This window comes from Elgaria multicarinata, chromosome 1 (genome assembly GCF_023053635.1).
Source record: "Elgaria multicarinata webbii isolate HBS135686 ecotype San Diego chromosome 1, rElgMul1.1.pri, whole genome shotgun sequence".
In the NCBI taxonomy this organism is placed as follows: domain Eukaryota; kingdom Metazoa; phylum Chordata; class Lepidosauria; order Squamata; family Anguidae; genus Elgaria; species Elgaria multicarinata.
The window spans coordinates 90,739,485-90,753,682 of NC_086171.1; the positions used below are offsets into that span (position 1 = coordinate 90,739,485).

The window sequence follows — 14,198 nt, forward strand, 5'->3', positions numbered from 1 at the left end:
CAACCTGGTGCCCTCCAAATGTGTTGGACTGTACGTTATGTCCCTTCACCCCCATCCACCCGCCAGCAGTGAGAGAGCACCAGGATGGGGAAGGCTGTTCTGCGCTATGCAAGTTTGGCTCCTGCCAGGCTCTCTTCATTCTCCAGACCAACACTGCACTCTTCTCTGCCTGTGGATCCACCTCCAAATCCTCTCAAAGCACACCTGTTCCACAGAGCTCTTTCCCTAACATGTTCCATAGCTCTTGCTACTCCTTAGCATGCTCCATCCCCTTTCCTTCAGCTCTATCCAGCCCATCTTACTGAGGTTGCGCTCATGCACTTAACGTGCCTCATGTGCACTGGACACTAAAGAAAAGAATAATTAGTTGCAGGAGTAAAACTGCTTCCCAACCATTTCTGATCCTTCCCCAATAAAAAAAAATACCTGGAAGACACTTTCCCTGTTCCTCCAAATCTCAGATATGTGCAGGTTAGTAATGGTTCCTCTATGATGAGGGAGAGGCACTTTGAATATACTCAGAGGCCCTGTCTTATTTTCTAGGACTAAATCCTGGCAAGTCTTACTCAGCACACTTCCCATGATATCACTGTTATTTTTCAATACAATCTTGCAACCCCAAACCATCAGGTTTTAATTACAAACATATCCAGTATGTTTTATAGACTCAAGAAAACAAAGTGAAAGATTATTCCTATCGACTGTCCAATGTCATTACTAGGACTTACCAGGATCCAATGCCATGCAAACGTTCTCGTCGTTGCAGTACTTGGCTATACTGTAAGTGGTCTCCATGTCTGAGAGGATCTGATTATACTGAAAGAAATAGGGTTATTCTACTTTGAGAGTAATATAGGGGTTCCTCTCTTAGATACTGAGCCTTGTGTGGCGCAGAGAGGTAAAGCAGCAGAAACTCTCCCCACGGCCTGAGTTCGATCCCAGCGGAAGCTGGTTTCAAGCAGCTGTCTCAGGTCGACTCAGCCTTCCATCCTCCCAAGGTCAGTGAAATGAGTACCCAGTTAACTGGGGGAAAGGTAATAACGGCCGGGGAAGGCAACGGCAAACCACCCCTCTATATAAGGCCTGCCAAGAAAACGTCAGCAAAAGCTGGCATCCCTCCAAGAGTCAGTAATGACTCAGTGCTTGCATGAGAGGTTCCTTTCCTTTCCTTTTCTCTTAGATAGTCTAGAGGTTCACAATCAGCTGCCTAACTAAAAGAACCCCATTACAACGGCAGCAAACATGTTATATTCCTTAGAAGTGGCTCAAAACATCCTACAACTATGACACTTTCTTGGCCTGATCATGCATTGGCTCCCTACCTTCATGGCCAAGACTAACACTTGCAGCCACATGCTGGCTAAGCCTATGTATGCTGAATTTGTGAAGGCAAAAGACCATTGTGCCAACATTCCCCCATGTATCCCTACTACTACTGTTCAATGCCTGAATGCATCTTACCATCCCAATGCTTTTATTTAGTTGTCTAGCTTAATTTCCATCATACCCAGTTCCAAGGAATCAGAGCAGGGTTACAGAAACTGCCTCTTGGGGCCTAACTGCACATTATTTATTAATTCAGCATTGGATGGTGTGTGTTTTTTCCTTTTCAATAAGTCCCAGACAGTTCACAATTAAAATGTGAACATCACAATAAATATACACAAATACACAATATAAACCACTTCGTTAAGAAATAAAAAATCGCTCCCAGTGCAGCCACCACTTCTATATTTAAGTTTAGATAGACGTACACAGCCCACTGCTCTGGTTTTGTTGTCTAAAGTTTAGCGATTTAGCATTTCATTGGCTAGGCAGCTCATACAGCAGGCAAAAAAAAAGGGGAAGTTGAATTAAGTGGATGATAGTGGGGTTGGAGCAGCTAAATTCCGTTCAACTGACTTGGTGCGCTGGAGGAGAAATGCCCCCACCCTCCTCTTTCGTCAGCAAGTTACAACACACATGCCCCCAAGAAGGAACGTTCTGCGACATAGAGCGAAGATGGCAATACACAGGGCTGGAAGGGTAGTTTTATCCCACATAGAGAAAAAAATACCACACTTTCCCCATCCTAGAAAAACATGGAAAATGGAGGGGAAGAGTCTAGATGACTACAGGACAGGGATGAGGTCATGTGAGTGTTGCGGGGCAAAATGGTAAACAAGCCAGGACGACAGTGCGATAAAACACTGGTGTGAAGGAGCTCAGAGTGTGTTCCAAGGCATGTACCATTGAGGCAAGATCCTTATCACCAGGGAGACAGCACAGCTGGCACACCCCAAAAGAAGATGGGAGGGGCATCAGTGGAGGCTCAGCTGCCAACGGAGACTCAAACATCAGAGCCAGGTCTGGGAGTATCCCCCGCACCCTCATCCAGACTTGGCTGCCTTGCTACTCCTTAATCAACAGACCCTCCTACAGTCCTACAGTCCACATTTCTGTTTATCTAGACTGAATGCCAGCTTATGAACCCTCCACCAGCTCATGACTGATTTCAGACATCTGAGCGAGGATTTCATGGGCTCTGAGATTTGAGGGAAATGACAGATCTAACTATGTCATTGCTGCATTGTTAACACTGGACTCCAGATGCTGTGCAACCTTCCCCCAGCAGCTCCATGCAGAAGGAGTAGAGCTGCAGGCTCCCAGCACCACCCTCTAGAATATGCTTAGCAAGTAGGAGCAGAACCACTGCAAAGCAGGACTTCCTGTGCCTGACAGCCCAGAAGAATACCATGGTTAAAGAGACTGAAAGCCACCCGGAGGTCCAGGAAAACCAACAGGGACAACTGCCTATGAATCTCCAGCAAAGATTGACCAAGGGCTTGTCTTGATGAGGGATTTGCCCTGGGGCAGATCCGGATTGGTGGCAGGTCATCTATATGACGCAGCCACCATCCCGAAGCCACCCAGGGACAAGCCCCCAAAGCTCCGTCTTAAAAAAGCCGGACACTTAACTCCTAATTTTTTTCTGTTGGAGCTGCTTTGGAGGCATGTCTGGGCAGAAGGTGAACCCTGATTGGTTGCCATCTGGCCAGACAGAGGGAAGGCGGTGGGTCTGAATGGCCGCTGGCCCGTCTCCATGCTTCTCCGGCATTGTGAGAAGCTCCAAAAAGGTAAAAAACAAACAAAAGGGGATGCAAGGAGGCGCGCACAGTCCATGCACGCGCTCAGCACCTCCTCCAAAGTAAAGTTAAAAAAAATGCTCCTCCTCGCATGCAACCCCCCCATGCTCACAAGGAGCCAAAAAAATGGGGTCATTTTTCCCCACCCTCCTTTTTGTTATTTTTAATCTGTAGATGCGAACCTTCACATCTACAGATTAAAAAAATTGGAGGGGAGAGGAACGGGGCAGGCAGAGGGGGAGGAGGGGGAGGAAGAGAGGGATGTGTGGAGCCCAAACAGGCTCTCCTCCCTCTCACCTCCCTCTGGCTGCCCCATTCCTCTTCCCCACCCCATTTTTTATTGTTATTACTATACGAACCTTCACATCTACAGATTTTTTTTAAAAAAATGGGGGGGGGGAGGAATGGAGCAGCCAGAGGGAGGGCAGAGGGAGGAGATCTGGCTGCCCCCTTCTCCCCCCCCCCCAGTGCTTGGCCCGGTGACTGTGGCAGCAACTCCAAATTGGCTATCCTTCCCGTGCAGATGCCTGGAAGGAGTGCCAGTGCAGGAGCCTAAGGCCTTGCAGTGCCAACACACCACCATCAAGACAGGGCCCAAAACTGTCCCAAAACTCGCTGTGAGGTCAGATTTAAATGAGTAGCCATCATTTTGCCCCAAACAGGAAATTATATACTGGCCTGTTCTTATCTACGTCCAATGGATTCAAGAAGTTGTCTCAAAATGGCTTCTCTAAGAGGCAAGTATGTATAACTCAACCCAATCCTAACCCCAACCCTCAGCCTATTTCCCAGGAAAAGTTGATTCAGGAAGGGGTGTTTTTGAACAGAGAAGCAGAAGAGGTGATGCTTAACCTTTCTGCTTTTCCACTCAAGCGCCTTTCCCACCAACCCAGAAAAAGAAGCTTCTTCTGAATATAATAAAAGAGCACTGAGATTCAGTTGGCATGCTTTTATATGCAACATGTACCTTTAAAATAGCCTTCCCCAACCTGGTGCTCTACAAATGTTTTGAACTGACCATTGGCCATGCTGGCTAGGGCTGATAAGCTCTGTAGTCCAGAGAACACCAGGTTGGGAGAGGCTAAATCAAAGTTAACAGAACCAGAACTGGGATCGGTGGGTGGAGAGAAAGATGTTAAATCTAAAAACAAAGTATTCGATTCTCACAATTCCATAGTGTTGTAATTCCCAAAATTCTGTATAGCATCACAACTGGTCTAAGAGATTCATTACCCTGCCAGTCTCACCTCCTTCAGCTCATTTTCAGGCAGGGCTGCCCGCTCTATGTCACTCAGTTTCTTCAGAATACGCTTTATTCTGGGTTCCTTGAAATCAGTGGAATCAAACATCCGAGCCCGGCGGCCATAGTGTAACGTATGGTTTGACATGTCCAGGTTCTTTTGTAGCTGCAAGACGAAAGAAGGCCATTTAGCTCAACACCACAGTATTAAAGAAAGGGAACGCCAACTCCAGCACTCCCAAGTGGCCACATGAACCAGAAGTACACAACACACAATACACAGCACAGCACCACCAACTCCATAGCCCAAGGTTTTTACGCAGTAAAATGACAAAACAAAATACTGGCTTAAAGTAATTATTTAACTGCAGCCATTAAAAGGAGCTATTTCCCCCATGACATCCAGGGAGCCTTCACACAGCAGTAACAGAAGGCCTACAGTGTGGATATCTATGACCTTTCTCCCCCTGTGCCTCTCTCATTAAAACATATTGTTTATTGTGTGCTAATTTTCTTGGATTATCAACTGCCCTGGAGACCATTATCAGGCAGAAAAGCAGGATCGAAGTGTTTTAAACGAATTAACCCTATTCTCCACATACACTAGGTGGAGAGCCTTCGAGATCCCAACCAAGTCCCTGGTACCAGCTGATCCTGAAGATATGCCAGCATCAGAGAGTCCACGCTGGCATTATCACAGAGATTTACTGGCATAATATTATGCCACATCTGATGAAATTCCACCAGACAAGCAGCCAAAAGTGGGTGTGGGATCCAGTTGTGATACTAAGTTCACTCAGATTTCAGTGTTCTGGTGTTTTGTTACACTGGCAAAAGCAGTTGGGTATATGAAAACACACACCCTTGCAATGACTAGTGGAGGGCCAAACACCAGTGCCCCTCCCACCCCTCACCCCCACCCCAGTCTCCCCACACCGCCACAACAGGGCTCAGGATTCCAACTAACTTTGCTGCCAATCACAGCATGCCAACAGCAGTATATAAACTCCAACTGAGAAACCCATAACTCAGATAACAGGGCACGCTGGGCTATGTCATTCCACTCCCATGTCATGTGAACTTCCTTAGAGGGAGTTTTGTGTAACGTTTAGAAGACCACTCCACATTTTCTATTAGTTCGTCCAACCCAGGTTTTATTTATGACAGTCTCCCCACAGGCTAGATAGAATTGGCTAGGCAGCCATGAAACATAAGCCCCGCTCTACATATTTCTTTAAAGACTGTTTAAATGAAGCTGGACTTTCCTGTATTTTCTGTGGTCCATGAGGTTATAATTTGATGATAGGAACTATGGCGAAAGGAAAGTTTGCGCAAACCATCTGGCCTTGGAACAAATATAGTAAAAGCATATTGCTACCATGCCTCAAGTCTCCAGACACAAACACCCAACAGAAATGTCCAACTAGGGTCAAGCAGTGCAGTAACGCTACATGGTTTAACACATTCTTTAAAAAAAAAACTGATTAAAAAAACACATGCTGCCCTTCTGGTTGGGACCAATTTATCACTGTGTTGCTGCTTTTTGTATGTGTGTGGATGTCATTTCTCATTTTTCTTCTTCTACTTCTTAATACTACTGAAGTAACTGTGCAATAGTGCTGAAACAAAAAGAATGCTTTTCAAAAATATTTTTAAAATTACTATTTTTCTATTTTTATTTATTAAAATGGCATGCCCCAGTTGTTTTACCATTCTCATCCACACAGCTGTGCTATGCCCATTAGTGTGGATGGAGCACTGAGGGATAAAAGCTCGCATAAAGTATCATATCTCCTCAAGTCAATTGCATTCCACAAATAGGTTACCCTGGGTAGCACGAAGGAGCCTGCCAATCTAAAAGCACCTACATCTGAAGGTTGTGTTCAAATGGGTTCTAGGAAAGCTTCCCAGCCCCCTTAGTGTACAATTCTAGCTAATCTGCCTGTTTCCCTCATTGAGTACCCAAAGGTGTAAGCATAAAATTGGGTGGGATAGCTAATACCCTGGAAGACAGAAACAAACTTCAAAGTGATCTTGATAGGCTGGAGTGCTGGGCTGAAAACAACAGAATGAAATTGAATAGGGATAAATGCCAAGTTCTACATCTAGGAAAGAGAAACTAAATGCACAGTTACAAGATGGGGGATACTTGGCTCAGCAATACTACAAACGAGAAGGATCTTGGAATTGTTGTAGATCACAAGCTGAATATGAGCCAACAGTGCGATATGGCTGCAAGAAAGGCAAATGCTATTTTGGGCTGCATTAATAGAAGTATAGCTTCCAAATTGCATGAGATACTGGTTCCTCTCTATTCGGCCCTGGTTAGGCCTCATCTAGAGTATTGCGGCCCATTCTGGGTTCCACAATTCAAGAAAGACGAAGACAAGCTGGAGCGTGTTCAGAGGAGGGCAACCAGGATGATCAGGGGTCTGGAAACAAAGCCCTATGAAGAGAGACTGAAAGAACTGGGCACGTTTAGCCTGGAGAAAAGAAGATTGAGGGGAGACATGAGGCCAGGTCGATTCAAAATGCTGGTATTAACATTTAAAGCCCTAAACGGCTTGGGGCCAGGCTATCTGAAGAAACACCTCCTCCCGTATGTACCTGCCCAGACCCTAAGGTCATCCTCAGGGGTCCTTCTCCACAAGCCCCTGGCAAAGGAAGTGAGGCAGTTGGCTACCAGGAGGAGGGCCTTCTCTGCTGTGGCACCCTGGCTGTGGAATGAGCTCCCTAAGGAGGTTCGCTTGGCACCTACATTGTATGCTTTTAGACGCCAGGTGAAGACCTTTTTATTCTCCCAGCATTTTAACAGTCTATAAATAAATTTTAACTTGGTGTTTTAAATTTGTAATTTTGCATTGCTGCTGTTTTTATCTGGTTGAGCTTTTATATTGTATTTTATATTATGATTTTATACTGTATTCTATACTTTGAATGTTTTAATTTTTGTGAACCGCCCAGAGAGCTCCGGCTATTGGGCGGTATAGACATGTAATTAATAAATAATAAATAAATAAATAAATAAATAAATGATAGCACTCTTCAAATATTTAAAAGGTTGTCACACAGAGGAGGGCCAGGATCTCTTCTCAATCCTCCCAGAGTGCAGTACATGGAATAACGGGCTCAAGTTAAAGGAAGCCAGATTCCAGCTGGACATCAGGAAAAACTGCCTGACTGTTAGAGCAGTATGACAATGGAATCAGTTACCTAGGGAGGTTGTGGGCTCTCCCACACTAGAGGCCTTCAAGAGGCAGCTGGACAACCATCTGTCAGGGATGCTTTAGGGTGGATTCCTGCATTGAGCAGGGGGTTGGCCTTGTAGGCCCCTTCCGGCTCTGCTATTCTATGATTCTATGATTCTATAAACTGCTGATTCACCTACCATTATCTGTTTGTTATGATCTGTGATATTGATGTTGTATGCCCAAGAGGCCTCCGTGTAAGCATTCCACACCACTTCGGCTGTACTGTTGTACTCTTCCAAGAAAGTTTCAGCCACTGCTTCATCGGTTATTTTATCTGGAAGAGAGGAATAGGGAGGTCGGGGAGAGAAATGCATTGGAAAGGGTTTGGGAATTAACTTGCATCCTTTTCTTGTTTCATTTGGTCCAGAATGGTGACTCCTAGTACATTATTTCCGAGAAGAGAGGTTACCATGGTCCGAGCTATATGGAAGTTTCATCCTCTATACAGGAATCAGAACACCCTGTCCATCTAAGAAGTGTGTGGTTACTCAGTGGTGAAGAAAAAGCATTCGGCACATGCTCAAAGTCTCCATTCTTTATTACTGCTTCACATCCCCAGGACAAGAGCCTGTTATTTAAAGTTGGTTTCAGGGCTGAGCCCCGGGAACACCATGGACTCACCTGTGTCATCTCCATCTCCTGGCATTCCTGTCCCCTTAAAGAGAAATGTTAGGAGAAGCCAGCAGAGGAGGGGTAAGCAGGTACTGAGTGAGCATCTGCCTTTGTTCATTGAGAGGTTAAAATGAGCACACAAGTGAGGAGACTCCCAGTCTAGAATCTGCTGTTCAGCCAATCACTATGCAGCAATATAAACTACCTTCCAACTTATCTGTTGCATCAAGAGCATGGAACTCCCATCAGTGGAAGAGGCAGCTGGTCTCATGATATGTTTGCTTAGGGCTGCACCCAGCCTTTACAGTCGAAGTCAGAAACTAGTGTCTTCTTCAAGCCAAGTCTCACCCTTTGGGTCTCCTCCCTGCCTGCCCTCTACCTGTTGCCAGCCCAGAGACAAAAGGAGAGATGTTTGAGGGAGCAAAGCTGTGGCTTGCCAACCCTAGAAGGGAAACCTGGCCCACAATCTCCCAGTCTCCTCAAAGTGGTCTTGTGGTCAAGTGAGTTGATGGTCAGCGCTTCACCCTGGCATTGTCCCACAGTGAAACAAAGCAACTACCGCTCCATAGTAATTGAGCTGCATCAGCCATTTGGTTGATGCCCCACGTCATCAGCTTCTTTGTGTAACAGACCACTTCCATTCCTATGTCCTATCATAAACTATTATAAACTAGAACATCAACTGAGTGTCCCCTCTGGATTATAACTACCATGTTCCAATAGCAAAGGCATGTAGACAGGTAGCAGCTCCTCTTCTTTGGAGGAAGGAAAGGAAAGGAGCCTCTCACTCGAGTCATTGCTGACTCCTAAAGGGACGCCTGCTTTTGCTGACGTTTTCTTGGCAGACTTTGTAGCGGGGTGGTTTGCCATTGCCTTCCCCAGTCGCAGTTACCTTTCCCCCAGCTAGCTGGGTACTCATTTTACCGACCTCGGAAGGATGGAAGGCTGAGTCGACCTGAGCCGGCTGCCTGAGAATCAGCTTCCGCTGGGATCGAACTCAGGCCGTGGGGAGAGTTCCGGCTGCAGTAACTGCCGCTTACCACTCTGCGCCACACGAGGCTCTCTTCTTTGGAGACGTGCTACTGAAGTCCAACCAGCACTATCATATTCAGTCCACCCTCCTCCCGTTGGCTCCCCGCCCCCCATGATGTTCTGCCTTGAAAGCTTTACCAAGGCCTTCGGGATAGCCCTCTGGGATGGGGGGACGCCACTCAAAGTCTGGCCAGCCCAGCGTTTCATTAGTTTGCTTGTTCTTCTCTTGCAGCCATGTTGTAACAGGGCCAAAATATTCCAGCAATGCTGTAGCATCCATCTTTTTTGTGCCAGTGAGTTGTTCGAGAATATCCTGCCAGGGCTGGGAAGATCCAGCCTTTAATGCTTCACTGCAGTGAAGAATAGAGAGAAAGGGACAGAGTCACTCATATGGAAGACCCACTGTGGAAGACCCAGAGACCCTGCATCTCCACCTTCCACCCCTGTGTATCACACCACCACCACATGTGGGACTTGAAGAGACTTTTTATAATTTTCTTCTCACCACACTTATCAAACCAGCCAGGCCACGGAACCAGGGCCAGCAGCAACAGCCAAAATCCTTGGGCAGCTGCTGGGGTCCCATTGCTCCTTTTATGCCCTTTTGTGGCCTTGTGTTCTGTGGCTGGGTCTAGCTTCCCTTGCAATTTTCCATGCCTCCAACATAGCATGACACCGGGGCATTGTTGGAAATTAAAATGGCAGCTTCCAGACACTGGGTGCTGCTTGGAGCGTTGCTGCCATCATCCACCAGATACGTCCACTAGAGGGGGCTTTGCCCACGGCCCCCTCAAATCTGGGGCTGGCCTTAAAAGGTGGCTCAACTGACCTGTGTGGCCTAGAGACTTTTGAAGCTTGTTGGTTTGCAAACACTTCACCTGGTGTTGCCCTTGGCTTGTGGCAAACTGCGCTCTGCATGATACAGTTATTGGGAGGGGAAAGGCTGAGGAGGACTCAAGCTGATGACCTGGTTTAGCCCTCAAAACTTGTGAACTTCGCCCAGGAAAGAAAAAAATGCCACTGGCCTAAGGTCAAGGTTTTCCAGGTCCAGGGAGGGTTCCTTCAGGAGCGGCCTCACCACAGACCTCTCCTTCTCGAAAGGAAGCATTCATCACTTTCCTGACCCAGCCAGCTGTTCCATCCCTGACAATTTTTATAAGCCGAGTTGGGCAATAATCCAATACAAAAGTGGTCACATGAACCTGTCTGCGTCGTGACCGTAGCTAGTGCTTGATTGCATCCACCAACGTTTGATTGCATCCACTGGATGTTCTTTCTCCATCTGCACTCAAGCAGTCTATTTTGTTCCATCGCTCTCAGCTCTAGAGTATACCACAAAGCAGTATGAGCTCTAGCCTGGACAGGGCACTCTGGAGCAATCGTATCAGCTGTCTGGGTCATTTCCACATTCCATAGATCAACCAGGATTTCGGCAGGAGAGCCAGCCATATCAGCCAGAAACCTACTCAGAGCTCTCTGGAAACTATCTGGATCCATTTGCCTCCAGGGGCCGACCATCTTAATAGGTCCCTTATCCTTGCAGAGGGGAAAAGCTGGCAATAAACCTCAGCAGGCAATAATCTGACCATGAGAAAGGGACTGATTCAAAGTTCCCCACCTTCAAACCACCATCTCCATGCCCAGTTGAGAAAACCAAGTCCAGAGTATGCCCCACTACCTGTGTTGGGCTGATAACATGCCAGGACAGGCCCATGGTTGTTACAGAGACCATGATGTCCTGAGCTGCCCCAGACAAGGTGTCCTCAGCATGAACGTTAACATCCCCCAGAACATTCAGCAGCAGCACCCTTTTAGATACAAGTCCCCTCTTTGCCACCTTCCTTTCTCCCTCTTTCACCTGAGCTTCTGTCCAGCTACTTTTGATTCGTAGATGTCACAGGTATGAAGAGGGCCGGTATGGTTGGCAGCTTGGCAAAGGGCCTTGTGGAACTGGAATTGTAGGATGAAACTGACAAAGTACCTGCCAGAAACAAAACAAAAATCCATATCTCGCTGGGACTCATCAAAAATCTGGCAGAAAAAAAGAACACAAACCCTATGATATCATTGCAGGTGGTGATGAGATGTTACGAAGTAACTACTCTCCCTTAGGGGATCTCGATCACACACCCTGAGATGGTCAATGTAGGAGAAGCATCAGGATAATAGAGATACTGAAGGTGCAGGGAGGCTGAAAGGTCACTGGATCAAAGATGAGGAGTGCAGTTTAGAGCTGTGAGCAAACAGTAGCTTCATCCCAATGAGGTGGAACAGAAATATAGTATGAAAATAAAGCATATTTGAGCCATGTGATCTTGAGAACTAGTAACAAAGCAGATGAGAGTTGCAGGTTCTGAACCAGACCACCTTAGGGTATGGGGTGCTATCAAGGCCACCTGGATTTCTGTTCTTCCTAATTACCTTTGTATTTCCCAAAACATTAGCAGATAGTACATGGCCTATGAGCAACCCATGATCAATGTAACACTCCCTCTTGGGCCAGATCTGCACCAAGCAGGAAATGACTATTTGAAAATGTGTTGAAAATTGTATATGTAGTGTGGCCTGGTCCCCAACAGTTGTCACTACTGTTATAAACCGTTTTAAAACAGTAGTGTAGATCCTGCCTAGCTGTACCAAAACTCTGACCCTGAAGGCTAGAAGATGTGGATTGTGGGAAAACAAGCAGAATGTGCTACATGGGCAATGGTGAAAGCCTTGGCGATACGGTCTAGTAATCCATGGTTCCACTCCTGGTGCACAGCTGCTTTTAAGAATCTGGGGATCCAGCTTTAGACAGCTCTCCTTAACCACCTCAGATCTGTGTGTCAAACCCTTCAGTTATTTCAACCCTGCAAAACATAGCCATGCTCCCCACACTCGTGGAAAATGGACGCTTGAGTAAGCCTCTCCCAGGCACTGCCACAAAGCTCCTTACGTCACAGTTGCACAATTCCCACTCCCCGACTGTCCCCAGCTCCCAGTACCTGATATAAGGTGTGTTGCCAGGGATGTGATATTTAGCACCAGGGTCAAAGTTTGTTTCATTTCTTGCAATGGGAGGGCAAATCCCCTGGTATTTCGTTCTGGAAAAAATATCAGCCACGTGGACAGGAAAGAAATGAATAATGTTAATACAAGTCTCCAAAAGTAAAGGAGACTCCGGGTTTTGCATCAAATGGGACGTTGATCATGAAGATGCTGACCGAAGCCGTTCCCCTGGATCTCATTTCCCCCCTCCTTCCCCTGTTATCATGTTAGACAACTCCCTGCCACATGACTGGGTGGTTAAATATGACACAGAGGAGTGGAACATGACTGGGTGGGACAGGATGCATAGTGTGAGTTAACGCTACAAGGAGATCAGAGGAAACACAACCCATAATCAGCATCATGTGTAGCTTTGCTCTAAGCAGGGCAGGCAAGAAAGACTTAAATAAAAGAAAGCAGTATGAAGTAATTAATAAACTAGATGTCAGTCAGTCAATAAATATACAATTTATTTATTTGGAGGAATAAATAAATATATATGTACCCAGGTACATATATATTTATTTATTTAGTCCTTCCAATAAATAAATGCAAAACTCAGTTCCTCTGCACATTTATTCCCAAACATTTTTTCTACCCAACTTTGCGTGCATGCACACACACACACACAACTCCAGTTTTTCACACACAACAGATCACAGACACAGATGCTCTCAGGCACACACATAAACAGCCGGTGAGAAGATTCATGAATCCCCAAGCAAAAGTGGAATTCCCCCTCCCAATTTGGAAATTCAGTCCTATCACCCGAAACCAGCTTGCAGAAGCCCTCCCTTCACACAGAGCTGAGACTCTTGGCACAACTGCTTTTCTTGCTCACGCATCATGGCAGCCCTCCACCCACCGCACTTGCCATGCTGAGAAGGCCTTCACCATACCTCAGGTACCACCAGTCATAATTGTAGCGGTTTGGAGCCGTGCGCCCACTGAAGACGTTCCATCGCCACTGGTCTATCAGGTAGCCAAAGGGCAGGAAGGCGATCTTCTCCATGGCCATTTTCAGCAGATAATTGATATCACTCTCTGCAAGAAATAGGAGCAGGCAGGGGAGAAAGAAAAGCCCCTGTAGGCAGAGTTTTCGAAGACAGGCCTGGCCTAGTTGGAGCTACTTGAAAGCATGTTCAGGAGCACTGGCAAAGAAGAGCTGGAAGAACAGAGACCTCCCGCCCACGTAGCTAAATCCTCTGCTGAAAACCCTTCCACTAATGCTGTGCCACAAGACAAGAGCAGAGTAAACAGCTTGAGAAAATTCATGCAAATTATCCCAAAAACCTCAGGGAGAGGCCACAGCAATAAACATCACTCTGGCCTTATAGAAAATTCCTTTTCTATAGCCAGAGCAAGCCATCCTCTGGGTTGTCCCGAGGGGAACGGACAAACAGAGTGGATTTGGGAGGGTGGCTTCCCTTCCCCCAACAACAATAGGGAGCGGAGGGCAAATTCTAGCATGCAGTCTTTCTTTCCCTTCCCCAGCTAGGAAATCCTGGAGTGAGACAAGCCTGTTCCATGCTCTTGAGACAACAGATCTACCTAGGAAGCTGACACTCATACAATCTCCCATCCCTATTGGCTACCCCACCCATTCACCATTGTTTCTCTGTAATGCCTGCTGAAGTTGTCTGTGTTACCACCCACAGTCCTCATCTGTACCTGCATCCTCAGTGACTTTGCTGAGCAACCCAATTTTCTTGAGGTGGATGGGGGTGGAGACGGACAAGCTCATGACATCCCCAATTGCTTCGTGGAAGCCAGGGTTGGCCCCGCTGCGGAAGGTGATGGGTTGGTCCTTATATTGCAGGTAGTATTCAACATGCCCCATCTCATGGTGTACTGTGAAGAGCTGCTCCATCGTGATGGTTGTGCACTGCTTTATTCTGCAGAGTAGGG

At 46.7% G+C, this 14,198-nt stretch overlaps 1 protein-coding gene across 1 annotated transcript in view; it reads right to left on the reverse strand.

Moving 5' to 3' along the window:
• ACE (angiotensin I converting enzyme) overlaps positions 1-14,198 on the reverse strand; it is a 60,366-nt gene that overhangs the window by 18,863 nt on the left and 27,305 nt on the right. Inside the window, exons 8-15 of the mRNA XM_063132018.1 lie at positions 13,962-14,185; positions 13,190-13,334; positions 12,248-12,346; positions 11,119-11,241; positions 9,399-9,610; positions 7,754-7,890; positions 4,373-4,531; positions 729-816 (exon numbers count right to left, since the gene is read on the reverse strand). Coding sequence (XP_062988088.1) covers positions 729-816; positions 4,373-4,531; positions 7,754-7,890; positions 9,399-9,610; positions 11,119-11,241; positions 12,248-12,346; positions 13,190-13,334; positions 13,962-14,185 — 1,187 coding nt within the window. The remainder of the gene's footprint in view (positions 1-728; positions 817-4,372; positions 4,532-7,753; positions 7,891-9,398; positions 9,611-11,118; positions 11,242-12,247; positions 12,347-13,189; positions 13,335-13,961; positions 14,186-14,198) is intronic.